Genomic DNA, 25,482 nt, shown 5'->3' with positions numbered 1-25,482 from the left:
CGCCGCGCATGCGCAGGGGCGGGGCGGGCGGCGGGGGCGCAGAGCCGGGCGGCGCGGGCAGGGAGCGGAGCGGAGCGGAACGATCGTCAGCGCCATGGTGGATTACCACAGCGCCGGGCAGCCCTACCCCTACGGCGGCAACGGGCCCGGCCCCAATGGCGACTACATGGCCCAGGAGGATGACTGGGACCGCGACCTCCTCCTCGATCCCGCCTGGGAGAAGCAGCAGCGCAAGGTGGGCCCGGGGCATGGGGGGGGGGGGGCGGCTGAGGAGGCCTCGGGGGGGGGGGGTTCCTGAGGAGGCTTCTGAAGCGTCAGGGGTTTTGGGGGTCCTGAGGGGACCCCTGAGGGCTCAGGGCACGGGGGGGGGTCCTGAGGAGGCCTCTGAGGGGTCAGGGATTGGGGGGGGGGGGGGTGTCCTGAGGGGACTCCTGAGGCGTCAGGGCCTGGGGGGGGGCGGTCCTGAGGGGGCTCCTGTGGGGACCTCTGAGGGCTCAGGGCACGGGGGGGGGTCCTGAGGAGTCCTCTGAGCGGTCAGGGATTTTGGGGGGGGGGTCCTGGGGGGGGCCCTGAGGCGTCAGGGCCTGGGGGGGGCCCGGAGGGGGCGTCTTGCGGGGACCCCTGAGGGCTCAGGGATTGGGGGGGGGTCCTGAGGAGGCCTCTGAGCGGTCAGGGACTGGGGGGGGAAGGGTCCTGTGGGGACCCCTGAGGGGTCAGGGATTGGGGGGGGGGGGGTCCTGAGGGGACCCCTGAGGCGTCAGGGCCTGGGGGGGGGGGGGTCCTGAGGGGACGGAGGTGGCCCCTGAGGGCTCAGGGATTGGGGGGGGGTCCTGTGGGGACCCCTGAGGGCTCAGGGCCCGGGGAGGGTCCTGAGGAGGCCTCTGAGGGGTCAGGGATTGAGGGGGATGGGGTCCTGAGGGGACCCCTGAGGCTTCAGGGCCTGGGGGGGGGGGGGTCCTGTGGGGACCCCTGAGGTGTCAGGGCCCAGAGGGAGTTATTGTGGGGGACCCCTGAGGGGGTCAGGGATTGGGGAGTTGGTCCTGAGGGGACCCCTGATGTGTCAGGGCCTAGGGGGGATCCTCCGGAGGCCCCTGAAGGGTTAGGGATTTGGGGAGGGGGGGTGCGGATAGATGAGGGGTCCTGGGGGGGGTCCCTGGGGTGAAGCGGGTGCTGGGGGGGAGCCCCTGAGGAGGGGGCAGTGGGCCTGGAGAAAGGCCCTGGGGTAGGGGGCCTGGGGAAGGGGACAGGCCCTTCCCGGGGGGGCCGGGCACTGTGGGTGCTGTGGACCCCGTGGTAGGAAATAAGGGCGCTGGGGGGGCTCTGAGAGGAGGGGAGCGATCGGGGCGGGGGGGCCCTAGGGGAAAGCTGGGGGGGGATGCGGAGAAGGAGGGGGCGACGGGGATGCTCAGAGGGAGCCACCCCAAGGGAACACCTGGGGGTGCTGGGGCCGTGTGGGGCTGGGCAAGGGGGAACCCCAGGGGCCGTGTTTTGGGGGGTACAGACGGGCCGATGCTCCCGCGGCGGGGGGCTGTGGCTAAAACAGCCGTCCCCCCGCGCCTGGCTTCGCAAAAATCCCACGTCCCCCTCTCCGGGGGGGCAGCTTCGGCCAGAGCGTGGGCTGCGGGGCGGCCGGAGGAGCGAGACGCCGCCGGAGCCGGGGTGTAAAAACGTCCGGGAAGAAGGATCCGCTCCCTGGGACAGGAATGGGGAAATGAGGGAGAGGATAAAAGGGCACTGGGGGAGAGGCGGTGGCGGGGAGGGGCAGGTCGAAAGGCACCGCAGGGAGAGGGAGACGCTCCCGGCACGCTCGGCGCCTCGCCGGGGGTCTCGGCGAGAGCGGGGGGGGGGGGTCCACCTGCGCCGCACCCGAACGCTGGGACCCTCCGGTCTGCGCCGGGCGTCGTGGCGTGGCAGAGCCCTCCCCGGCGCGGACGGGACCCTTCCCTCCTCTGGCCCGCCACCGCCTTCCTCCTGGTTAATAATTGGAGACCGTTTGCGGGAAGACGGCGAGGTGGCCGTCTGCTATTTTGGTTTAATTGCCTTAATTGCAGGTTATTTAGGAGGGAGCGGGGTTCGCGGAGCCCGCCCGGGGGGGACGCGGCCGTCCGAAGGGCAGAGCCCCCCCCCCTCGGGCTGGGCAGAGTGGCGTGGGTCACCGCGCCCGGGCGGACACCTGTATAAACTCAGAAATGTGAATGCTGGGTTTCTGTTGCCATAGTTACACTGGGTTTTTTTAAAAAAACCCCAAAAATCATAGCTAAATGGCATAATTTTTGGTGAAGGAAGCGTGTGCCAGGCCTCCTCCTCCTCCCTGCAGCGGTGCTTCGGCCAGCCCCAACCCGCCGCTTCCCAGCACGTCTGGAGCCATAACGTGCATTTTTTTGCTGTCGGCCTCGGTTTTAACCAGCTTTTGGGACTGTTGGCACTAAACACCCGAGTTTCCCTGCCGTGGGGGTCCGGAGGAGCCGGGGCTGAGCTGCGGCCGGGTTTCCCAGCCCTGCCCGGCCGCAGCCTCACGTGGACCAGGAGACACAATATTTAGAGAGGGTTTTGGCTGGCGTGCGGCGCGGTGGAACCGTCGCCGAGCTGTTTAGTCTCAAGGGGGGTGAGGCTGGGAGGCTGAATTGCGCCGTGGCTCGCAGCCCGAGCTGCCGAGCGCGGGTGAGCCGGCACGCCGGCGGAGGGATGAGGTTCCCGAGTGCCGGACTTGAAGCCAGCGGTTATAAATTCCAGCTTCCCCAAAGACAAGGATGAGGCTCAAAGTCAGTCCCGATCCTCACAGGAGGAACAGACGGCGTTGGAAACGGTTCCTCCGTGGGTGTCGGAAAGACCAGCGCGCTCATCTTCAAGTTAATTACTTTTTTTGGAGCGGTTTTGTGTCTTTTTGATCTCGGGGGAAGCTGCCGGCATGCCGAACGTCCCGCTCGGCCGGGACTGGCTTTGGAGAGGCAAGGAGGCGGCGAGCTTCGAGCCTCAGATCCCTTAAACATCTGCTACGCTGAAATGGAAACGACCGCGGCCTCGTCCCGTCCCTCGCGGGGGGAAAGGCAGCCGGGGTGGAAGGACAGGGATGTTCCTGCTTGGAGCGTGCCGGTGCGGAGCCATCCCAGCCGCTGCGGTTTTGCTGCTGGTATGTGTCCAGTCCCCGGGGTTTCTCCTCTGGAATCTCAGCTATGTGGCTTGAACAGCGGGGCACAATCTGCCAGCGTCCGTCCTTCCTGGCGTCCGTCCTTCCCAGCATCGGCAAACACGCCGGGGGAAAAAAAAGGGAAATCGTTGCCAGTGCGCGGCCTTAAATAGACGTGCGCGCTCCCGGCTTCCGCCCGCTTCCGAGGCTGGTGGTACTGGAAAAATAACTCGGCGAAAATACAGCGTCCTTGAGGGCCATTGGGGCGATAACGAGCCCGCGGGGTGATAACGAACCCACGGAGCGGCAACGAGCGCAGTTCGGGAGACGCTCGTCCCGTGGAGCGCAGGCCTGCTTCTCCCAGCATCGTCTCGTGCATCCCTCGTGCGCCGGCGTCGCTCGTTGTACCCGCCGCTGGTTCATCGGATTCGGGCTGCTTAACGACCTCAGCGTGTTAACGAGGCCGGGCGCGCGGCCGGGGCTGGCGTCTTGCCCACGGCGAGGACCGGCGGAAAGAGTCGCTTGTGGCTTCGCCTCGGCTCCCCCTCCGCCTGCCCCGAGAGCACGGACACGACGGAGGAGCGGCCGCTTCTCCGCTGCCCGGCTGGATTCTTGGTTTCTCTCCAAAAACAAAACATCCGGCCCCGAGAGCCCTCCGCCTCCTCGGAAAACGGCGCCCGCATCCTCGGCTCGTGCGCGGTGGCTTTCGGGCTCGTACCCGCAGCGGGGTTCGCCTTTAAACCCTCCTTTGGAGGAAAACGCTCTCCGCATCCCCGCTGTCCTCGCCCTCAGCCCGTCGCTGGTGTTTTCCCCGTGTCGGAGATGGCTTTTCCGGAGCGTGGAAAAGCCCCCGCCTTGCGTTCACCCCCAGTTTTTTCCACAGGAGAGCTCGTACCTAAAAATCCCGTGGCGATTCCCGGTGCGACGTTATACAGATGCTCGCCCCGATGGCAGGGGCCGGGTGTGTTTTTCTCCGGCGCTTAAGCCCCTTTCGGGCTTCCTGGCTCTCTTTTTTAAAAATAATCCACCTACTTAATCCCGCTGAGGCAACTTTTCAATCCCAGGTTGGATCCTTGACGGCAGATTACTTACCTGGTCGCGGTGGTGGCACGTTAATGCCTGTTTAAAGACGCAGACCTGCCGGGCAGGAGCCCCGGTTACGCAAAGAGCTGGGGAAATGCCCTGCCAGGGCTTTCCGCGGCGCCCAAACACGCCGGCTCTTCCTAACCCGGAGGCCTGACGACCGGGGATCGGGAAATGAGGATTTTTGGACCCCGCGCTCCTCCTCAGAGCCTCTCTGGCAGTGCCAGGGCAGCAAGGGATGCCGGTCGGTGGTATAAACGAGCGTTAATTCCTCCATCTGGCCTTTTGGCTTGGTAATATCTCTCTGCTTTTCCCTTTTTTTTTTTTTTTTTTGGTTTTTTGGCATGTTTGCAGCCCGTGTCTGAGCCTCTCCTCGCACCTCGGGCAGGGCAGCGGCAGCGCCTGGTTTTAGGGGAGGAATCTGGTGGATACGGCGAAGCCGGACCCGGCCGTGCTGGAGAGGACAGAGAAATTACCTGTCATTTCCCATGATCTAATGGGCCAAGCTCTTCCAGGAGCTTATGTTTAGTCCTAGAAACTCACCGCTGGAAAAACCTCCAGCATGAAGCTTGTACGTGCCGAATATTTGGACGTGCCAAAGTCCTGGCGGAGCCGGGCCAGGCAACGCCCGGCTTGAGGAGAGGCGTGCCGGCTCTCGGCGCGGAGCTCCTCGTCCTCGCAGGAATGCGGGTACGCCCGCCGGCCCTGACTCACCTGCGCCCTTATCTCCCCTGAAAACGGAGCCAACAGCATCGCCCTGGCTCGGACCCAGCGCCGCAGCGAGAGGAATTTCGCCTCTTTACCCCCGCCAGACCCTCAAATCGGAGCAGCCTCCGGGCTGCGGCACGCCGGACCCCGGCGAGGGTTTGCCGCGGGGGGCCGTGCCTCCCCCGGCTGCTTCCTGCCGCCGTCCTCCTCCGAGTTAGCTGCGTTCTCCCCAAACGATCGAGCCGAGAGCCTAATAAGGGAAAAGAATGAGGAGAATCTCCGTGGTCCGGCCTCCCCCCGGCCCGTCCGGTAGCAGCAAATTAAAAAAAAAAAAACCAACGGCGATGGAAATGATGAGCGACTGGAAACGCCCGGCAAGTGGCAAGCGGACCCCGGTTGTGCCGAGCCGATGGCTGCCTGCCCGCCTCGGCGTTTCGGGGTGCTACGGTGGCATCGCCGCCTCGAAAGGCACAGCCCGGCGGCGGTCACCGGGCCCAGCCGGTAACGACGCCCTCCTAACGAAGGCAGGACCGAGGATGGGAGGCGTTGCTCCTCAGCATCCCTTCTCTCCCCATCCAGAGAGAAAATCCTCATTTCTCCTCATTTTTGTCGTTTTTTTTCCCTCTGCTTGAGGTCCGGAGCTGCCGCTCCTCAAAGGAAAAGCGGCTTCAGTGTCGAGCTGAGCCGCTAGCGACTGTAATTAGCGGTCCCGCTAATTGCCGGCCGAGGCTGGGCTAACACAGACGGCTCCCTCGGCCGCCTTCCTAACGCGTTGGGAAATGCCTGTTTCTTCTCCAGAGCTTTGTTTAGTCTCCGCGACATCTTAAGAGCAGGCCAATAACTTGGAGCGCAGGAGCGATTTCCTGCGCTAACGAGCTTCCCGTTGGCGGCCCTAACGAAGGGGAGGCGGCGTGGCTGAAGCGGGGGCTCTGCCCCGGTACCTTGAGCTCCGCCGGACCCCCCGTTGCCCACCCGAGCCCTCGGCGGGCTCCCCCGGGGACTCGCCGCTCCTTTCCACGCACGTGGCTGCGTTCAAGCCAGTAGTGCATGATCTCAGGCTGGATGTTTTTTGCTTAAAACCCTGGAAATGAGACCAAAAGCGCCCGGCCGCTGGTGAGGGCTCTCATTGTAGCCCGCTCCAGAGGAACCAGCGGCATCACCGGGCTCGTCGCTCCGCAGTCGCCTCGATCGAGGTCCCTCTTGCCGGGGAAAGCGCTCATGGGCGACAAGAGATCGGTTTAAAGTTAAAAAAAAGCGCTATTCCAGTACATTTCTAAATAAAGATGCTTATTTTTTTTTTATTTTAGGACATACTATTGTCGGCGGTGACCTAATGGAAAAATACTGATAGGGTTCTGCCCATAAATTACCCCGAGTAAACAAACAGTCAGCCCGTGCTACGGCCTCCGAGGACAGCAGAGAGGATTTCGGTCAGGTTTTCGAGTCGGTCTAAAGTCCGAGTCGGGGTTTGCCTTAAAAGGAAGGAAGGCTGCAAAAATCCGCCGGGATCGTTGCCGGCTGAGCCGGGCAGAGCCGATGCTGCCTGGCGCGCTCGCGGGCGACAGGTAAAAAAGAAAAGCCCCTTCCTCGGCGAGCGGCCTCCCGTCGGCAGCCCCCGGCCCGGTGTCTCGCCGGCAAGACCAGAACCGGCACCGCAGTGGCTTTTCGAAGCCGAATTTGGCTTGTATGGAAAGATGTGCTCGGATGAGCCCCTCTCTCCCCTGAAAGCCCCCCAAATTCGAGGAGGGGGGGAAGGCGAGGCGGGTTTCGCCAAGCACGCTCCTCCCTTCCCCTGTTTTCTCAAAGTTTCCAGGTGTTGCGTAAAGTGGGAGGAAACCAAGTCCTCCGTCCCCGAAGTGTGCCGGGGTCGGGTTTTCGGTGAGGTTGAGGGGAGGTCTCCCCCCGCCAAGGGGGGTTTGGCTCGGGCTGGGCGCCCGGGGAAGGTGCGGGGCCACCTATTCCTCCCCGACAAAGGCGGCTTTGATACAATGCCTGGAAAGCGTTTCTCCAGCGCCTCCGTGGGAAGGAAATTCCAGAAGCATGTGTGGAATCTCCTTTTTTAGTAACTTTTATTCGTAACACATTGCTGCGGGAAAGCTGCTCTTTGCCCACCAGTCGGTCCTTAAGCCGGCTTCGTTAGGCTTGGCTCATCTCGTCTGGCTAGGCTCAGCTCCGGCCCGAGGTGGCTCGATACAGCGAGCCGCGCTCACCCGAGCTGCTTTTTGGGGTCGATTTGGTGAGGTTTAGCTAACGGGCGCCGAGCATCTCCACCCTGGCTGGCTTGGGGGGTAAAAGCTTCAGCTTCGGGGGTGCGGGTACCCCCGCTTGGGACGGGGGGGACCCGGGGGGAGAGCGAGGGCTCAGCCCGGCAAACAGCACCCGACTCGGTGCCGCAGCTGCCCGGGAGCCGTAGGAAAAGAAATCCATGGGACTTGGAAGAGATCTGTCATCTTTTGAGGAAACGAGCTTCTGTGGAGGTTTTGGGAGAGCTCGAAGGCTTTTTATTGCTTTCTGCGACTATTTTTAACTCCTTGGCTGTTTCCATAGTGTTTCGGAAACAAGCGCGGGCTGCCCGCGCGGGCTTTCGGCGCCGCCGCAGCGAAGGGGGGACCTCAGCCGGGGCTGCGGATGAGCCCGGGGGCTGCGGCGCGTCGGCTCGGCACGCCGGGCGGCTTCAGAAAGCCCCGGGGAAGCCACGTGCCAAAAGGCAGCCGTCCCCGCGGCCGGCTGTGACAGCTCCTTGGCCGGCAGCGGCAGCCTGATGTATCGCGCAGCGGCTCGGCGCCGCACGGTTTAATGTTTTTACGCAGAGCAGGCATCCTTGCAAAACCCGAGCCGTGCGAGCGAGCGCCTCGACGGGGCTGAGTCGCTCCAAACGTAAAGTGGAAAAATTCCTTCGGAGGTGGAGGTTTATTCCTGTTTTTACGCTTGGGTTTTTTTTTAGCAGCTGCCTACGGGTGGGTTTTGCCACGCCGGGCGTGATTCAGCTCTTGACTCGCCTTTTCCACGTGCCGGGGCTCGCTTCGCAGCTGGTCTCTCCGTCGAGTTTCCCCCAGCCGGCACCGCGGCGAGCGCCGGTGAGCTCGCCTTGTTCGGCAACAACACCCGGACACGCCTGGCAGAGGCATGCGGCGGTGTAGGACGGCTGTCATTGCTGAGCGGTTGTTCAGTGACGTCTGACGGACGCGATAAGCAGCCCGGGAACACCCTCGCCGGCTGCGGATTTACCTCTCTCCTGCCCTTATACGGCCATCTCCGCTCTCCTTGCCGCCGGGATGCTGAGGTAGCCACGCCGCCAGGCCCGGGGCAAGCCACAGAGGCGACCTAGCATGCGCGAAGTGCTAAACCATAAAGTCCCAGGGTAGGAAAGGTGACTTTTTCCGAGCCACCGGGCTGCCCGGCACGTTCTCGGTGCCGTGGGGCTGCACAGGTGAGCTCGCCCAGGCTGTCCCGGTCTCTCCGCCGGGACGTGGGCTGCAAAAACAGCTTTAACAAACAGAGCTGCCGCGTTTCCCCCGTGAAGGTGACCCCGCGCCCCTGTTTAAGGTCACTCCTGGCCTATTTGTATTTCTGATGCCGTGAAGCCGGCGTCCGGCTCGGGCGCGAAGCAGGCATGGATCCTGCGGCGTTCGGCCCGGCGGAAACGGCACCGCGGCAGCCAGAGGGTGTTTCTTCTCCTAAAACCCTGCCCTAAAAGCAGATGTTGGGGTGGAACGAGCTCCTCAAACAGCTGGCTTCGGGGGTCTCGGTGCGGGACGGGCTCGAAGCCGCTTCCAGGTTTGGTTCCCAGCCTGGTCTGGGTTTAACCGAAACCCGGGATCGTGCCGCCTGGCCCCCTTGCAGCCAGCGGTGCTGCTCCCGAGCCGGGGGGAAACGCTTTCCCCCTGGTCCTGGTGGGATGAATGGCTTGTTAAAAGCTGTCACTGCAGCATTCCCCGGCCGTGAGCTCACCGCAGCCCACGAGCCGGCCTGGAACAATGCTCCCCGTTCAGCCGCCCGGCCGTGCCGCGGTGGCAAGGAGAGGGGGGGAACCCGGGTCACCCTCCCCGAGCCGGCAACGGGACCGTCCCAAACCCAACCGTGCCCAGCGGGCTCGCGACGGCCTCGGACCGCAGACGGGGGGAGTGGGAGCGATTGCAATTTCACGGCCTAAGCTTTGCCGCCTGGTTAACGGTGGTTTATTTTCCCCCCGAGCGCGGCTGCTCCGCAGAGCCAAGATGCCGGCAGCTACGAGCGTGAATCCAGAGCCTGAGCCTCCGGCTTTTTGGAAATAGAAGCTGCGAGTTCGGGCCGTAATTCGGCAGCGCTAAAGGCTCCGGGTGGAGCAGCAGGAAATACCTGCTCCGTGCATTACTACCCGGGGCCGGGGTCTGCAGGGGAACCCCGGCTGCAAACTGGGAGCACTGGGAGCCGGCAGCACCTTGAACGTACGCGAACGCCCGGTCCCCTTCTGGGAATAACGCCCTGTTCCCGGGGGAGTCCGAGACGCGGCCCAAAGCCTCGGCGCAGGAATCCGCTCTGTTTGCAGTTCGGCGTCTTGACCTTCGCCAGCCGCTGCCAGCAAATATTTGCTGCCGAACATCCGAGGGGGGGGGGACGGAGCGGAAAAACCTCTCCCCTTGCTGGCAAAGGCGTTATTGCGAACCCCCCCCCCGGGCTCGTGGGGCGTGGGTGGGCAGGGCCGGCTGCCTGTGGTGCGGGCAGCTGCCAGACGGGACATCCTGCCTCCTGCTTGCTTGGCAGAGCCCGGCGGCAGCTTTCGGGGGGCGAATCCCCCGTGGGCCTCCAGCATCCCCGCAGCGAGCAGCCCGGCGGAAGGAAAGCGGAGCCGGGGATCCGCCGGTGCCGCGGGGTGGCTTTTGTTCCCGGCAGACGTCACGGCGTGCCGGCAGGGTCCCCGTTTCCCTGTTTGTTCTACAAAACAACGCGCAAAGCTTTCGTCCCGGGGTTTGCCAGCGGCGCGGGGGAGAGGCGGGCTCGGGGCGAGAGGCTGGAGATGGGGACGAGCCGTGCCAGCCTGGGGGGACGCGGTGAGGACAGCCCCCGAAAAGGGGGAGTCGGCGCGTCGGTTCGTGGCGAGGTGGGGCGGAGAGGGGTGCCGTTTCCAGAGCTCGGCGGTCGCCGGTCTGACCGTCCTTTTTCCTGCCTTGTCCTCGCAGACGTTCACAGCTTGGTGCAACTCCCACCTGCGGAAGGCCGGCACGCAGATAGAGAACATCGACGAGGATTTCCGCGACGGCCTCAAGCTCATGCTGCTTCTGGAGGTGATTTCAGGTCAGTCCCCGCTCCGTGGTTTTGCCGGGCAGGAGGTGTTGGCGCGACCTCCCGTCCCTCCTTGCCCATCATCGTCGACGTCCCGTGTACCTGCGCCATTCGTAATGCGCAGAGGAGCTCCTGCGAGGTTTATAAAGCGGCGTTTGGGGACACTGGTGGGGTTTTTATTATTTTATTTTTTTTTAATGTGCAAATATACCTCAAAGCAAGTCTTTTGTCCCGTGGCCTCGTCTCTAAACGCTCATCCTCCTCGATGGTCTTCCGCTGTTAATCTTAAACAAAAAGCTTTAATCCCGCTGGCTTCTCCTTTCCAGGGGAACGATTGCCAAAACCGGAGCGGGGAAAAATGAGAGTGCATAAGATCAACAACGTGAACAAAGCCCTCGATTTCATCGCCAGCAAAGGCGTCAAGCTGGTCTCTATAGGAGCTGAAGGTGAGTCTGGACCTCCAGCACATCTCGGTGGCCCAATCCAGGCCACGCCGTGTAGCGGGAAGGCTTGCCGGCTGTCACCGACACCGGCTGCTCTCTGTCACCGTGACCTGCGGTCTCTGCCCGCTGCCCTGCAGCGTGACACCGCCAGCTGGTGCGGGGACCCGGCGCTGGCACCCGAGCGACGTGCCGACAGCGCCTGCCTGCAATTCGCCTGGTTCGTGGCCGCGGGCACGGCGGAGCCGGGTGAGTCACGGTGCTGGGCGGCGTCCCCGCATCGCCGCGTGGGTTTATCGCCGCGGCCGCCGACCCGTCCGCGGTTGAGTCAGCCGGGAGGCGACGCCGCTCTCGGCACCGCAGGGGAGTCCGAGCACGCGGTGCGGGAAGTGCCGGGCGAGCGCCGCTCGCCGCGTTGGAGCTCGGAGGTTAAAGGCTGCTCGGTCTCCTCTCCAAGGTCGATGCTATTTCGGGCAAGCTGTTGTGCAACACGGCTTTGCTGGACTCGTCGGGAAAGCGTGGCTCCTTCCAGCCCGCTCCCCAGGCCCGGGCGAAGCGAGGCCTGAACTCCCCTCTCCCGCGGCGAGCTCCGGAAAGGCCGCAGGAGCCACCCCAAGGTGTTTCGGTGGATTTTCTGCCTGCGGGCAGGGAGGTTTGGTGATCGGTTGAAGGCTCGGCTTCCTCCAGGGCTCATCGCACGGTACCTGCTGCTGCCCTGACTAATTGCCACCGGTGAGCGGGTCAAAAAAAAGTCTCTAGAAAAGCCAAATATTTGCATCTGCGTCGTTCCAAGTCATTCTGCCCGCTCTTCCCTTTGGGCCTCGCCAAGTGTTCGTGCTGGCAGGAAAAGTGTTATGGTTTAAAAAACAAAATTCCTCCCATTAGATCAGGATCTCTGATTTTCCTCAGTCATGGGGTTCTCCGGGGCCGGGCCAGCTCCCGGCTCTGCCCCAGCTGTGTCGATTTGGTCCGTCCCCACGAAAAACAGCCTGGTCAAACGGAGCAGAAAAAAAGTTCGGTTTTTCTCCGGTTGCAAACGAAGCGGAGCGCGTCCTTTGCCTCGGGGAGCGGGCTCGGCGTCGCCTTTGCACCCAACACGTGGACGTCGAAAGGTTCGCGTTGCAAACGCCGTCCTGACGTGGGAGAGGACGCGGCGCCATCGCGTTCCTGCGAGCCGGGAGCCTGCCAGCCGAAGAGAGGCGGGTTCAACACCGGATTTAATTCCCGCTCCACCTTGCTCGGAGGTCTCCCTGCTCCTCCCTGGGGCTGGGGGAGAGGATTTCCCAGTCCGCACAGCAGCCGGGACCGCTCGCCTTTGGATTTACTCACCGCTGACGAAGCCCAAGGGCTGCCCCGGAGCTTCGGGGTGGTTTTTGCAGGGGACGGGGCCCCGTTTGGCAGCGGCTCGCCTTGCAGAGCCAGTTTTTGAATAGGCTGGAAGACCGCGGCTCGCTCCGAGGTTACATCTTTGAAGTCTTGTCGGCTGGCGTCGCTTGCCTGCTGGGGAAGGCTGCCTGTTCCCGAAACCGGTGCGTGTTCCAACCGGTGCCGCATTAAAATACAAGATGCGAGGGTGTGGTGGTGGTTACAACAGCCGTTTATCCACCAAAGTCTCCCACGCGTCAGCTGAACGGTCACTGCAGGCAACTGCTCTTTGAGTATCTTGACTTAATCCCCCCAAAACGAGCGCTTGGGTTGCTCAAGAGATGAGAAACGTCACATCTGCTTGTTCAAGGAGACACCTTCCAGCCTCCCCGGCCAGGGTGGGAGCCCGAGCTCCTCGGGAACCGTGGTTCGGTTCTCGGTGGTTGAACGAGCTGGCCCGTCAGCTTGGGACACGGTGGGCTGCGGCGGGTCGCCGTCCGGACCTGCCGAAGATGCGTCCGGCGCAAGATCCGGCAGAGACGGAGCTGGGCGTTAACACCACCATCGGGAAACCGGGTTTGGAAACGTTTATTTTGGAGGACGCTTGCTCCGGTTCTGGACTTATTTGGTCGTGAAAGACACGGGGCGAGGATCCGACGTGTCGTGGGCGAAGGGCGAGCTGCGCGTCGCGGGATCGTCTCGTAGCTTCCGACGTGCCGGACGAACACGCGCGACGAAATCCAAGCGTGGGGCAGGTTGGGTGGCGAGCCCGAATCTGAGCTCCGGGGCGCTGCTCCGGCAGCTCCTGCCTGTTCCTCCGCACCCCAAGGCAAAGCGGGGACGGGGGAAGGAGCTCCTCGCGCTGCCTGCGTGCCGGTGGCGTTCGCTGGCGTCCCGCTCTCCTGAAGATCTGATGAGCTCCTGGCCTGTCCTTGCGAGCTGCGAAGCCGTCGGTGTCTCTCTGGATGTGCCGGAGGGGCAGTCCCAGCGTTCGGCTTCCCGATGAGGCGCTGGAGAGGCGCAGACCTTCCCCGCTGGCTCCCTGCTCCCGCACCGCTTGGAATTACTCCGTCGGTGGGAAGGGACGGCGGCTGCCTCCGGCCGCGGGGGGCTGAACGTCGGGTTTTTCCCTTTGGCTTTCAGAGATCGTCGATGGCAACGCGAAGATGACGCTGGGCATGATCTGGACCATTATCCTCAGATTTGCCATTCAGGACATCTCGGTGGAAGGTAAGGGGCAGGGATACGTGCGCCGTAGGCGGCTTCGCACGCCGAACCCGCTCTCCGGTCCGGCCGCTTCATGAGCCGCCGCGTCCTTTTGCAGAGACCTCGGCGAAGGAGGGCTTGCTGCTGTGGTGTCAGAGGAAGACGGCTCCCTACAAGAACGTCAACGTGCAGAACTTCCACATCAGGTAACCCTCCTCGATGGCCGCCTCGGCTCTGAGATCCGCTCCCTCACTGCGGGAGGCGTTAGTGCTGCTCCCCTGGGCTTCGAGGCTCTGAAATATTCAGCGGCGAAGCTTTCAGCACAGCTGGAAGGGGAAAACGCAGCTCGTGCTGTTTTTTATTTTGGCTGCGGTTACGCTTGAAATATCTGCCCCTTCTCCGGGCTGCCTTTCCAGGCGGGGTTTTCCAGGATCTGAGGAAGGTGCACAATTGGCCTTGGCCCTTCTGCTGTAAATTAGTGAATCGGGGAGGGGTGGCGGGGGACGCGTGCGTGTGAATTTGAGCCCCGTGCCGGCGCAGGGATCTCACTCTCCCCTCTTCTCTTGCAGCTGGAAAGACGGTCTGGCTTTCAATGCCTTGATCCACAGACACAGACCGGAGCTCATCGAGTACGACAAGCTCAGAAAGGTAAAACTCGGTGGGAGCACGGTCTCTTCTCTGCTGCTTTTCTCGTCTAAAACCGAGCTTCGAGCTGGCGGAGAAGCGTGGCTGTCCGTCCGTCCGTCCATCTGCTGAACTGCCTCAGCAAGGCGTCTGTGCTCCCTGCAGCCGCCAGCCCTCGTCATTAGCCCCTCTCCCCCCTCTAGGATGACCCCGTGACGAACCTGAACAACGCCTTCGAGGTGGCGGAGAAGTACCTGGACATCCCCAAGATGCTGGATGCAGAGGGTAAGCTCTCCGGGTGCTTCGCGCTGTCACGCGAAGGGTGACCTTGTCCACGCGCCGTAAATGCCCGGGTCCCTGATGGAAGATCCGCTCCTTCGGGCACCGAGGAAGCGTGCCGGCGGCCAGCCTCGCTCGGAGCTGGGGAGGGGGGTGGTTTAACGTCAGGCGACCGTATTTAACACGCTCTTCTGCCCGTACAGGTGTATCGATCTGCCTTTTAAGAGCTGCTTGTTTGTGGGATTCCAGCCGAAAGAGGAGCTGGCTCCTCGGCACAGCCTGGAGAGCGAGCCTGGCTCGCGGCGCACGTCCCCCTCTCAGTCTAACCCTTGTTGTTCACTTGCAGACATTGTCAACACAGCTCGCCCCGACGAGAAAGCCATCATGACCTATGTGTCGAGCTTCTACCATGCCTTTTCTGGGGCTCAGAAGGTACCGGAGGCGGCTGTGTCCATCTTGCTGTAACATTTCTGACTGCAGCATCCTACACTCATGCGACTTCTCTTTCAGATGGCCGTTTTGTCTCTTGTTAACTTGGGAACCAGACCTCAGCTGGTTCACATGGGTTTAAAAAAGCCGCTCGGCTTCCCCAGATCTGCCTGTAACGCGATGCCGGCGCAGCTGGGCCGAGGGGCTGGCAGAGCACCAGCCCGGCACTAACCTGGGGCAGAAAGCTCCCTGAAGCCGCCCGATGAGGCCTGGGAGCTCAGACAGATCTCGAAACGAAGCCTCAGCACTTCGCAAGAGGCTGAGCTATTAAGCAAGGGAAGCGCAGCGGCAAAAATAACCCCGTCAGCCAGCTCTGGTCCGGATCCCAGGCCCCAGCAAGCGCTTGTTCCCCTCCGCTGCATGCCCGAGGGGGGTTGAGGATTGCCGTGCCGCTTCTTCACCCTCTCTCCTCCCTTTCTCTCTGCGCAGATATTGTAGGCACTCTCAGGCCCGATGAGAAGGCCATCATGACATACGTTTCCTGCTTCTACCACGCTTTCTCGGGTGCTCAGAAGGTGAGCTTTGCCGGGTGGAGCTGCGCGCTTGGGTCGAGCCGCTACTAACATCGGACCTTCGGTCTCCCGAGGGTTGTTGCGCTGCTGCACGGCTTCTGGAAACGTAAAAACGGGGCCGGCTTTAGCTCTGCTTCACTCGGGAGAAGGGCAAAGCGTAAGCCCCTGCCCGGGAGGAGAGCCGGGCTGGCTGCCGCGCTGGAGGAGTCTTTCCGGGCTTAGCATAGCCGGGCCGTTGTCACCGTGCGGGGCAGGAGGTAACCTGGGTAAACCGAGAAGAGCCCGCGTCCCGGTTTGCACCGCGAGCCGGGTTTCTGATGCATCTCTTCAGCGCAATTCAGGCTTGCGAGAGCTCGAGGCAACGTCTTAAATCAGCTTTACCCGTGGGCTTGGGGAGAGGGGGGCCGGTGTTGCCTCCAGCCCAGCCCGAGACCTTCGTTAGGGAGACTCGTTAGACCAGCGCTCGGAGCCGGGCGTGAAATCCGTCGTGGTGTCAGGGCGCTGCCTGTCACCGCGGGGTGCCCGGGGAGGGCTCCTGCCCTGCCTCCCTGCTCAGCGCCATCGCTCAGCTGCCCTTTCCTTTCCTTCCTTCCTAAACGCCTCGCGTTAGACCCAAAACGGGGGCGGCTCGCGGCGCGGCGCGCGCGTTTGAGAGGCGTCGCTGCTTCGGGCGGCTCGGCGACGGCCGTTTTGTGCTAATGGGAGGGATTCGGGAAACGAACGAGCCCCTGGGACGGCCGGTGGCCGAGAAAGCCGTCGGCGCGCGAAGAGCCGGGGCAGAGCCCGAGCCTCAGCTCGTGCGGGAGCAATCCAGGTCTTGATCCGCAGAGCCGAGTTGTGGTCGGAGCCCCCCGAGCGTGGCCGGCACCGAGCTCTTGAGGACGGCCGCCCCTCGGCACGGGCGGCTGCGGGATGGCTAGCGAAGGTTGGGGTTAATTTACTGGCTGCTGCAGCAGCAGCCTGCATCTGGAGGGCTGGAAATCCCAGCCTGGCCGGTGGTTTTTATTTTTGCTGCTGGCCGGCGTGCCCGCCTCGTCAGCTGGCCTCGATTAGCTCCGGGAACATGTGCTGTTTTCTTCTGCGCCGCGCTCGGAGGCGGCAGCGCCTGGCTTCGGCGGGGAGCGTGGCTAACGCGGTTAAGCCGTACCCGGGGCAGCAGCAGGAGCAGCCCGGCGCCGCGTCCCGTCTCCCTCCTGCCTTTTCCTTGACGGGTTTCAGACCTCCGATGCCTAGCTTTTCTCTTCTTTATTGATTTATTTTCCTTTTCCCCTGTGGCAATTCGTTTTTCCTCTTCCCCATCCTTCTGTAGACCCTCTCCACTATTTCTGTTGATGTCTGGCTTTCAACTCCTCCTCTTGGACTCTTTCTGTGCTGCCTACCAAGGTACTCGATCCCCCAGGCTTATCTTTTCTGCCTCCTCCTCACCCTCCCACCCGGTGTAGAGAGGATCTGCCTTCATGGAAGAGCAGAAGACCGAAGGATGGTGCTTAGAGATGGGTAAAAAACAACAACAAAAAAAAAAAGAGCAGCCTGGATGTGATGGGCTTTCTCCCGCTCCGTGCAAAGCGGCGCCAGACCCCGGCAGGGCAGCGCGACTCCGGATAGAGAGCGTGGAAGGAAAAACACGCGGGCCGCGCTCGTGATGGTGGCACGCGCTCAGCGCCGGCCGCCTGTTTCGGGGCTCTGGCACTCGAAAGCCGAGGTTGCCGTTGGTACGGTTTGACCCGCGATGCTCGTGCGGAGGTAGCGATGGCGGAGCTGAGCTGGCAGCCACCCGTGACGGTCTCGGGGAGCCCGGCTTTCCGCAGCCTCGAGGCCAGGCTGCGTCTCCCCTGCACGGTGCCCGGAGATGCTCCGCACCCAGTCGGGCTGCCGGAGGGGGATCCCCCGCAGCTCCCAAATCCCCCAGGCCGGTCGGAGCGCTGCTCCGGCAGAACGGGTCCGGTTGGGATGGGGACGTGCGGGTTGGGGCACCGCAGCTTTCCGTGGCTCTGAATCCCTCCTCGCGCTGCTCTTCCCCTCCAGGCCGAGACCGCGGCGAACCGCATCTGCAAAGTGCTGGCCGTCAACCAGGAGAACGAGCACCTGATGGAAGACTACGAGAAGCTCGCCTCCGACGTAAGCCGCCCCGTCGCCAGCGGGGTCCCGGGGACCCGTTCCCCCTAAAACCGGCCTCCCTCCGCCGTTCCCGGCCTCCCACCCACCAAATCCCATTCCCCCCACAGCTGCTGGAGTGGATCAAGCGCACCATCCCTTGGCTGGAGGACCGCAGCCCGCAGAAGACCATACAGGAGATGCAGCAGAAGCTGGAAGATTTCCGCGACTACCGGCGCGTCCACAAGCCCCCCAAAGTGCAGGAGAAATGCCAGCTGGAGATCAACTTCAACACCCTGCAGACGAAGCTCCGGCTGAGCAACAGACCTGCTTTCATGCCCTCCGAGGGGAAGATGGTCTCGGTGAGCGGCTCCTTGAGCATCCTGCGCCGGGGGGGAGCGGAGCCGGGAGATCTGGGGGTGATGGGGTGGGAGGGGTGCCCACGCTGATGGGGTTCCCCCCAAGGCTGTGGTTGTGAGCAGCGGAGCTGGAGCTGCTCTCCTGCGCTCCCAGAGGTGTTTTGGGGGGTGGGTTCCTCTTCAGCTTCTCCCACAACCCGCGCTGGTGTAAGACGGGGCTCCCAAAGTGGCCAGAACGGCTTCAGAGGGGCACGCGCCTCCGTTGCCATCGGCGTGGGGAGGAGGGGACCTGCTGCCGGCGGCGGTGGACGGGTGATGAGGAGGAGGTGGGGGAGAGGAGCAGCCGTTCCCACCCCGGCGGTCCCCTGAGCCCGAGGCCCTCTGCCCCGTCCCCAGGACATCAATAACGGCTGGCAGCACTTGGAGCAAGCCGAGAAGGGCTACGAGGAATGGCTGCTGAACGAGATCAGGCGGCTGGAGCGGCTCGACCACCTGGCTGAGAAGTTCAGGCAGAAGGCGTCCATCCACGAGGCCTGGACCGAAGGTAGCGGGTTGGGGGACACCTTTCGGTGGCGGGGGGACAGGGAGATTTTGCGTCCATCAAAGGCAAGTCACCCTGACGGCAACGAAGCCCTTGGAAAGCAGCTCGACCCTTTTAAAAATCCGCAAGCCGCCCTGCTCCTCCGGGAGCAGGAGGGACCGTCCACGCCGTGGACCGCAGCAGCGGGGCCGTGGTGGCGAGCTGCCGGTGTGAGCGACCAGGGTCCCTGTCCCTGAGCTGATGCTGCTTTCGGGGGGGTAGCAAACCCCTGGCAGCACGTCCCAGAGATGCTCTTTGCTATTTCAGGGTTTCTGGATGCGTATAAGCTTGGGCGGGGGGGAAAGCTGTCCGCTTGGGTCCGTCTTCCGAGGAGATGCCACCCGGGTGGCCTCCTGCAAGCCGGAGGACTCGCCTCCGTCCCTCTCCCAGCGCGTACGGAGGGGGACAAAGCGTCGGCCCCGCCGGGGAGGTGACGACCCTCGTTCCTCTGTCCCTAGGCAAGGAGGCCATGCTGAAGCAGAAGGACTACGAAACCGCCACGCTGTCGGACATCAAAGCCCTCATCAGGAAGCACGAAGCCTTCGAGAGCGACCTGGCGGCGCACCAGGACCGCGTGGAGCAGATCGCGGCTATCGCGCAGGAGCTGAAGTACGTCCGCACGCCCCGGGGACCCCTAAACGCCCCGTGGACCCCCGAACGCCCCGGGGCGAGCTGTGCTTCGACCCCTTCCTCCCCTCCTCTCCGCAAAACCCTTCGTGTCGGGGGTCTCGCGGCAAAACGCAGGCCGCGGCTCACCTCCGAGCGCCGCGCCGGCGGCTGCCTCCTCCGCACAGTGCCCCTATTGTTCTGCCCGTCCCTTCCCCCTCCTGTTTTCTCCGCTGCTAGAATACGGTTATTGTAAGGCAGCCCGGCTCTTTTTTTCCCCCCAGTCAGATAAACTTGCACACAATTAGTACACTGAAAGCCAAAGGCAGGGCGAAGCCATGAATGGAGCCCTTATTCCAGCGGCTCGAGTCGCCGACAACCGGGAAACGGGGACACGCGGCTCGGGAGCATGGAAAACGCCGCGGCGAGGAGCCAGGCAGGGGCTGAGGAGCCGCGGCGGCTCAGGCAGCAGCCGATTTTGTGCGCGCTGGGCTTTTAACGAGCCCCAGCGCCGCCGTCGGCAGAGCTCGCCCTGCTCTCCGCCTCGGTGGGGGCTCCGAAAGCTGCCGGAAGGGCCGCTCGTAGCCGAGCCCGTCCCTGCGTCGGGATGGAGCGGGGCAGGAGGGGTGTGGGGGAGCTTAGCCCGTCCCGAAGCGGCTCTCTCGGTCCCTTCCAGCCCAGCCTCTGTCCCCCCGTATCCTCACCCCGCTGCCTTTCTTCCCCCCGCTAAAGCGAGCTGGATTACTACGACTCGCCCAGCGTGAACGCTCGGTGCCAGAAGATCTGCGACCAGTGGGATGTGCTGGGTTCCTTGACCCACAGCAGGAGAGAGGCCCTCGAGGTAAGGGCGTCCCGTCTCCTTGCTGGCTCCCTGCCCCGGGTGGGGACAGAGGGGACAGGGCCACCACGGGGGGGTTCCTCCGCTCCTCACTCCTCCTCCCGGCCACGTGCAGAAAACGGAGAAGCAGCTGGAAACGATCGACGAGCTGCACCTGGAGTACGCGAAGAGGGCGGCCCCCTTCAACAACTGGATGGAGAGCGCCATGGAAGACCTTCAGGACATGTTCATCGTCCACACCATCGAGGAGATCGAGGTAGGAGGCCGCGGGAGGAAAGGTGCGAAGGCTCTGTAGCCTTCCGCTCTCTGCAGAGACCTTTGCCTCCTGTTTTGAGGTGGCTTCTTGGCCGTTCTTCACGCGAACTCGGGGGTCTGCAAGATCCAGGGAGCTTCTCTTGGGGAGGGGGGAAGGGTGAGCTGGTATAAAATCGCTCTCAAAGCAGCTCCCCAGACCTGGCCCCCCTCTCTAACCCGGATCCCGTCTCCCGCAGGGACTCATCGCTGCTCACGACCAGTTCAAGTCCACCCTGCCCGACGCCGACAAGGAGCGCGAGGCCATCCTGGGCATCCAGAGGGAAGCGCAGCGGATCGCGGACTTCAACAGCATCAAGCTCTCTGGGAACAACCCCTACACCTCCGTCACCCCGCAGATCATCAACTCCAAGTGGGAACGGGTAGGTGTCTCCTCCGGCACCAGCACCACGTGCAGCCGAAGCGCCCGTTAGTGTGCCAGCAAATAATAACGAAGGGATCATCTGGGGGCTGTAGCTCCTGCTCCCTCCGCAGCCGGGTGCTCCGCAAGCTCCTTCCCGTTGTACCTGGAGCTTTCCCGGCCGTGCCTTTCCGTAGCCGCCTTTCCCAAATACCCTCATCCCCACAGCCCTGGCAAAGGTTTGTCCCCGCTGCCACGTGCGTCCCCTTCTCCTCGCAGGTCCAGCAGCTGGTGCCGAAGAGGGACCACGCCTTGCTCGACGAGCAGAGCAAGCAGCAGTCCAACGAGCATTTACGTCGGCAGTTCGCCAGCCAGGCCAACATCGTGGGGCCCTGGATCCAGACCAAGATGGAGGTGAGGGCTTGGCCGGCGCCGGAGGGGCGGCTGGCGGCGGTGATCCCGGTGGGCTCCGCCGGAGCTGGAGTGCCATCTGCCGTCCAGAGGGCCGGGGAAGGCAGACCCTTCGGAGCGAGAGCTGCCCTGCGTCTGCCTTGCCCCGGCTCCAAAAAGGACGGAAAGCGATGAATCCGTTGATAAAATCGGCCTGGTGCAGCCCGGGGCTCGCGCTCGCGCTTACCAGCGTGCGTCAGCGCCTCGCGTCAAGCCGCGGGCGGCTGGCTGGCTCCGTTCAGAGCTCGCGGCGTTGCTCCTCGCGTCCCCGACCCTGACCCGGCCCCGCTGGGGCTGTTTTCCCCCCTTCCAGGAGATCGGGCGCATCTCCATCGAGATGAACGGCACGCTGGAGGACCAGCTCAACCACCTCAAGCAATACGAGCAGAGCATCGTGGACTACAAACCCAACATCGACCTGCTGGAGCAGCAGCACCAGCTCATCCAGGAGGCGCTGATCTTCGACAACAAGCACACCAACTACACCATGGAGGTGGGTGCCCTTCGGCTCGAGGATCGCAAAGGGAGAGGCGTGACCCTTGTGGAGCTGAGCCAGGTGTCCGCTCTCTCCTCCGGGCATGGGGGCGCGCCCGGAGGGTTCGGTGACGCCCAAAGGTGCTCTGTCCCTTCTGCTTCGAGCCTTGCAAAGCCCCGGGCTCGGGGGCCGGTGAGAGTCGGGGCGCTGGGGCGTCACTGGTAGCTGCTTCCCATCCAGGGACTCCTGCTTCCCTGCAAGAGTCACCGTCGAATGGCGGCGTGCCTCAGCTCGGCAAGCCGGTGTCCCCTCCCCGAGCCCCTCACCGCCTCTTCCCCCTCCAGCACATCCGCGTGGGCTGGGAGCAGCTCCTCACCACCATCGCCCGCACCATCAACGAGGTGGAGAACCAGATCCTCACCCGCGACGCCAAGGGCATCAGCCAGGAGCAGATGCAGGAGTTCAGGGCCTCCTTCAACCACTTCGACAAGGTACCGGGGGACCTCGAGCGCGCCGGGGCGGCGCTGCCGAAACCCGCCTTCGCCTCTCGGCTGCCGGCTTCCCCTTGGGGGGCGCGGAGGGGGCTGACGCGCCGGCCCTCGTCCCCCCGCTGCCGCTCTTGCGGAGGAGTAAGGCCCGCGGGGTTCCTTTCCCCCCGGTGCCGGGACGCAGCCCCCTCGGGGAGCGCAGCCCCGGGACGCGGTGGGGGCAGCGGGAGCCCGGCTCTCGGCCCCCTCTGGGCACCAAAGCCAGCGGGCGTTGCACTAACGGCGTGCCTTTCCCCCCTCCCGCCCCCCCGGTGCGTGTCTCCGGCCCCCCGTTTCCCCCTCCTCGCCGGCGCGGCTCCCCCCGTGCCGCGGCGCAGGACCACGGCGGTGCCCTGGGACCGGAGGAGTTCAAAGCCTGCCTCATCAGCTTGGGATACGATGTGGAGAATGACCGACAGGTACCCAGCCTCGCTGCCCCGCGGCCAGAGATGCGATTAACCTCTCTCCTTTCTCTCTTCCTCCCCGTCCCGTGCTCTTCCTCCCCTTCCTCCCACGCTCCTCCGCCCCGACGCCTGTGTCCGTGCTGGGTCTCCCCCGCGACCTCCCTCCCCTCTCCCTCTGTCGACTGCCGAAACGCCTCCTTTAACTGAGTCTCTGCCTCTCTCTCCTCCCTTCCTCCCTGCCCTCCTGGGTTTTCCTTCCTCTTCCTCTCCGTCTCTGCATGCGCTCTCCATCCGCTGCTCTCTCCTCCTCCTCCTCTTCACCCTCTCGGAGTAGAAGCGCACGGGAAGCATGGACACCGATGACTTCCGAGCTCTCCTTATCTCCACGGGATACAGCCTGGTATGCTATCTGCTATTTCCCCCTTTATTTTTTCCCACTTTTTTCCCTTTCCCATCTTCTTTTCGTCGCTGCGAACCTCCGGGGCCGGGCGCTCGCCAAAACGGGGGTGGGAGAGGGCCGGGGGCCGGACGGGACAGTGCCGAAGGCCAGGCACGCCGGCGGGCACCGGTTTGTGCCGCAGCCATCCCCGAGGACTCGGGGGATTCCCTTCCCGCGGGCTCGAGCCGGCCCTGGGGAATTGGGCACCGGTGGGGGAACGCCGGGGGGGGCCGGCGAAGCTCCGGCGCGCCCTCCTCTCACCGCGGTCCCCCTCCCTCCAGGGCGACGCCGAATTCAACCGGATAATGAGCGTGGTCGATCCCAACAACAGCGGGATCGTCACCTTCCAAGCCTTTATCGACTTCATGTCCCGGGAGACCACCGACACGGACACGGCTGACCAAGTCATCGCCTCCTTCAAAGTCCTGGCCGGGGACAAGGTGAGGCACCGCGGCGGGGGCTCCGGCCGCGCCCGTGCCGCCGGGGCGCGGTTTCGGGAAGGGCGCCGGTCCGCGTGGATGCTCATCTCTTCCCTCCCCTGCCCCAGAACTACATCACGGCCGAGGAGCTGCGGCGGGAGCTGCCCCCCGACCAGGCCGAGTACTGCATCGCCCGCATGGCCCCTTACCAGGGCCCCGACGCCGTCCCCGGAGCCCTGGACTACAAGTCCTTCTCCACGGCGCTCTACGGCGAGAGCGACCTCTGAGCCCCGCGGCGGCAGCGGCGGCGGCACCAAGCGCTGGCGCTTCCCGGCAGGAGCCAAGCCCCCATTTCTTTTCCGTGCTCTGCATCCACACTCGCACCCGCACCGGCCGCGGGGTCTCTGCTCCCCGGGCAAGGGGAGGGCGCCGGAAAAGCCGCGGCCGCCCCGCCGTCCGGTTATTGCATATTATACCCACCACGTACCTATGCAATGAGTTACTTTTGGGTTTGTTTTGTTTTGTTTTTTTTCCACTTTGCTCTGCGGGGAGGGCGGGCTGCGAGCGGGGGTCTCACCTTTCAGTCGCTTCGGCTTTCCGGGCAGGGGAGCGGGCGGCCGCGGCGCGCCCGGCAGCTCTGGCTCAGATGGTTATTTTTTTTAATATAAACCCCTTCTATTTTTTCAACGGCCGCCGGTGTCTTCAAAGGGAGCCCCTTCCTCCCGCCCTGCCTCTGCCCTCTTTTAATTTATGCCTCTCCGCAGCAGAAAATCCGCAGGGGGTCTTTGCGGAGCCGGCGCCGGCCCCTCTGCCCCGGCGCGGGGGTCTCGCCCCAGCGCGGCCCCCTCCCCAGCGCCTCCATCCAGCCTTGGAGCAGGTTTTTCTGAGGACCAAAAATTTAAAGCAAAAAAAAAAAAAAAAGAGAGAAAGGAAAAAAAAAGAAAAAAAAAAAAAGAAAAAAACACAAAGAAAAAGCCTGATCTTTTAAAATTTAAATGAAAGCCAGAAGGTTCCTATTTACTTTATTAACTTACGGATTTATTATATAAATATATATTCACCTAGCAGCATCTATTACCGGGTTTCTTTGTCATGTAATTAAACGATTGCTGATACCTGTTGACGACGGAGACCGTGCCCTTCCTCGCCGCCGTCGGCCCGGCCGGGACCCCCGCGCTCGCCCCCCGCCGCGGAGCCGCGGGCGCCGGACAATAAAGGTGGCGGATTTCTACGGGCGCTGGGCTCCCTCTCTCTCCTTGGGGGCGGCCCCAAACGCCAGGAATTGGGCCCAAAAGCCGGTATCGGGGGCGGTTTCCGTGCTGGTTTCTGTGCGGGTTGGGGCAGCGGGTCTGTGCCCCTATAGCCCCCTTGGGGCCCACGTATAGCCCCTCCGCACGCCCCTGGGAGACCCCAGTGCACGTGTACCCCCCGTGGGATCCCCTATGCACCCTCTGTGTCCTATAGCCCTGTTTAAGACCCCCCTATACCCCTATTTGGGACCCCACATACCCGCTGTGTGCCCATATAACCCCCTTTGAGGCCCCATACACCCCTGCCGCGTGTGCCCCTATAGCCCTCTTTCGGACCACATATAGCCCCTGTGTGAACATATAACCCACGCGGGGATCCCATATGATCCAATTTGGGACCCTATATACCCCCTGTATTCACATATATCCCCCTTTGAGACCCCATATACCCCCTGTGATCCCTTATAGCCCACTTTGGGACCCCATATATACCCCTGTGAGCCCTTATATCCCCCTTTGGGACTCCATATACCTACTTCGGGACCCCATATATGCCCTGTGAACCCATATATCCCCTTGGGGACCCATATACCACTTGTAGGCACGCATACTGCACTTTGAGACCCCATATACCGCCTGTGGGCCCATATGTCCTCTTTCAGGACCCTATATATGATCTGTGAGCCCTTATAGCCCCCTTTGGGACCCTATATATCACCTGTAGGCACATGTACCCTGCTTGGAGACCACATATACCAATATTTGGGACCCCATATACCGCCTGTGTGCCCCTATGGCCTCTTTTGAGACCCCATATAACCCCTGTGAGCCCTTATATCCCCATTTCAGACTCCATATAACCCTTTTGTACCCTATAAAACCACTGTTTACCCATATCCTTCTTTGGGACCCCATATAATACCTGCCGTGTGTGCCCTTATAGCCCCCTTTCAGACCACATATAACCCCTGTGTGAACATATAACCCACGTTGGGATCCAATTTCAGACCCTATATACCCCCTATATTCACCTATATCCCCCTTGGGGACCCCATATACCCCCTGTGAGCCCTTATATCCCCTTGGGGACCCCATATACCCCCTGTAAGCCCATATATCCCCTTGGGGACCCCATATACCCCCCTGTGAGCCCATATATCCCCCTTGGGGACCCCATATACCCCCCTGTGAGCCCTTATATCCCCTTGGGGACCCCATATACCCCCTGTGAGCCCATATATCCCCTTGGGGACCCCATATACCCCCCTGTGAGCCCATATATCCCCCTTGGGGA

The 25,482-nt window shown here is 63.0% G+C and overlaps 1 protein-coding gene across 2 annotated transcripts; it reads left to right on the top strand.

Moving 5' to 3' along the window:
- The first annotated feature begins 8 nt into the window (after window positions 1-8).
- Window positions 9-24,061, top strand: ACTN4 (actinin alpha 4). Of its 2 annotated transcripts, none has more exons than XM_082333479.1 (21): window positions 9-235; window positions 10,078-10,192; window positions 10,507-10,626; window positions 13,129-13,215; window positions 13,310-13,397; window positions 13,761-13,839; window positions 14,019-14,100; window positions 15,013-15,098; window positions 17,121-17,213; window positions 17,321-17,551; window positions 17,945-18,092; window positions 18,587-18,737; window positions 19,467-19,575; window positions 19,688-19,828; window positions 20,064-20,246; window positions 20,504-20,638; window positions 20,988-21,167; window positions 21,494-21,640; window positions 22,015-22,095; window positions 22,801-22,959; window positions 23,067-24,061. In XM_082333479.1, exons 1-21 carry the CDS (start codon window positions 95-97, stop codon window positions 23,223-23,225), a joined length of 2,715 nt encoding a protein of 904 aa, XP_082189605.1. In that variant the 5' UTR covers window positions 9-94; the 3' UTR covers window positions 23,226-24,061. The 2 variants fall into 2 exon arrangements, with proteins under 2 accessions (XP_082189605.1, XP_082189606.1); XM_082333480.1 differs by lacking the exon at window positions 15,013-15,098 and adding an exon at window positions 14,441-14,526.
- Window positions 24,062-25,482: the final 1,421 nt, after the last annotated feature.

Source organism: Platalea leucorodia (genome assembly GCF_965183815.1).
Source record: "Platalea leucorodia genome assembly, chromosome: 26".
Taxonomy (NCBI): domain Eukaryota; kingdom Metazoa; phylum Chordata; class Aves; order Pelecaniformes; family Threskiornithidae; genus Platalea; species Platalea leucorodia.
This window is presented reverse-complemented; position numbering and strand designations above follow the sequence as displayed.

Bases quoted from the DNA above. Each gene is read 5' to 3' on its own strand.
- ACTN4 (XM_082333479.1), top strand. From the start codon at position 95: ATGGTGGATTACCACAGCGCCGGGCAGCCCTACCCCTACGGCGGCAAC. The intron at 236-10,077 runs GTGGGCCCGGGG...TTGTCCTCGCAG, and splicing joins GGGAGAAGCAGCAGCGCAAG to ACGTTCACAGCTTGGTGCAA. The intron at 19,576-19,687 runs GTAAGGGCGTCC...GGCCACGTGCAG, and splicing joins GCAGGAGAGAGGCCCTCGAG to AAAACGGAGAAGCAGCTGGA.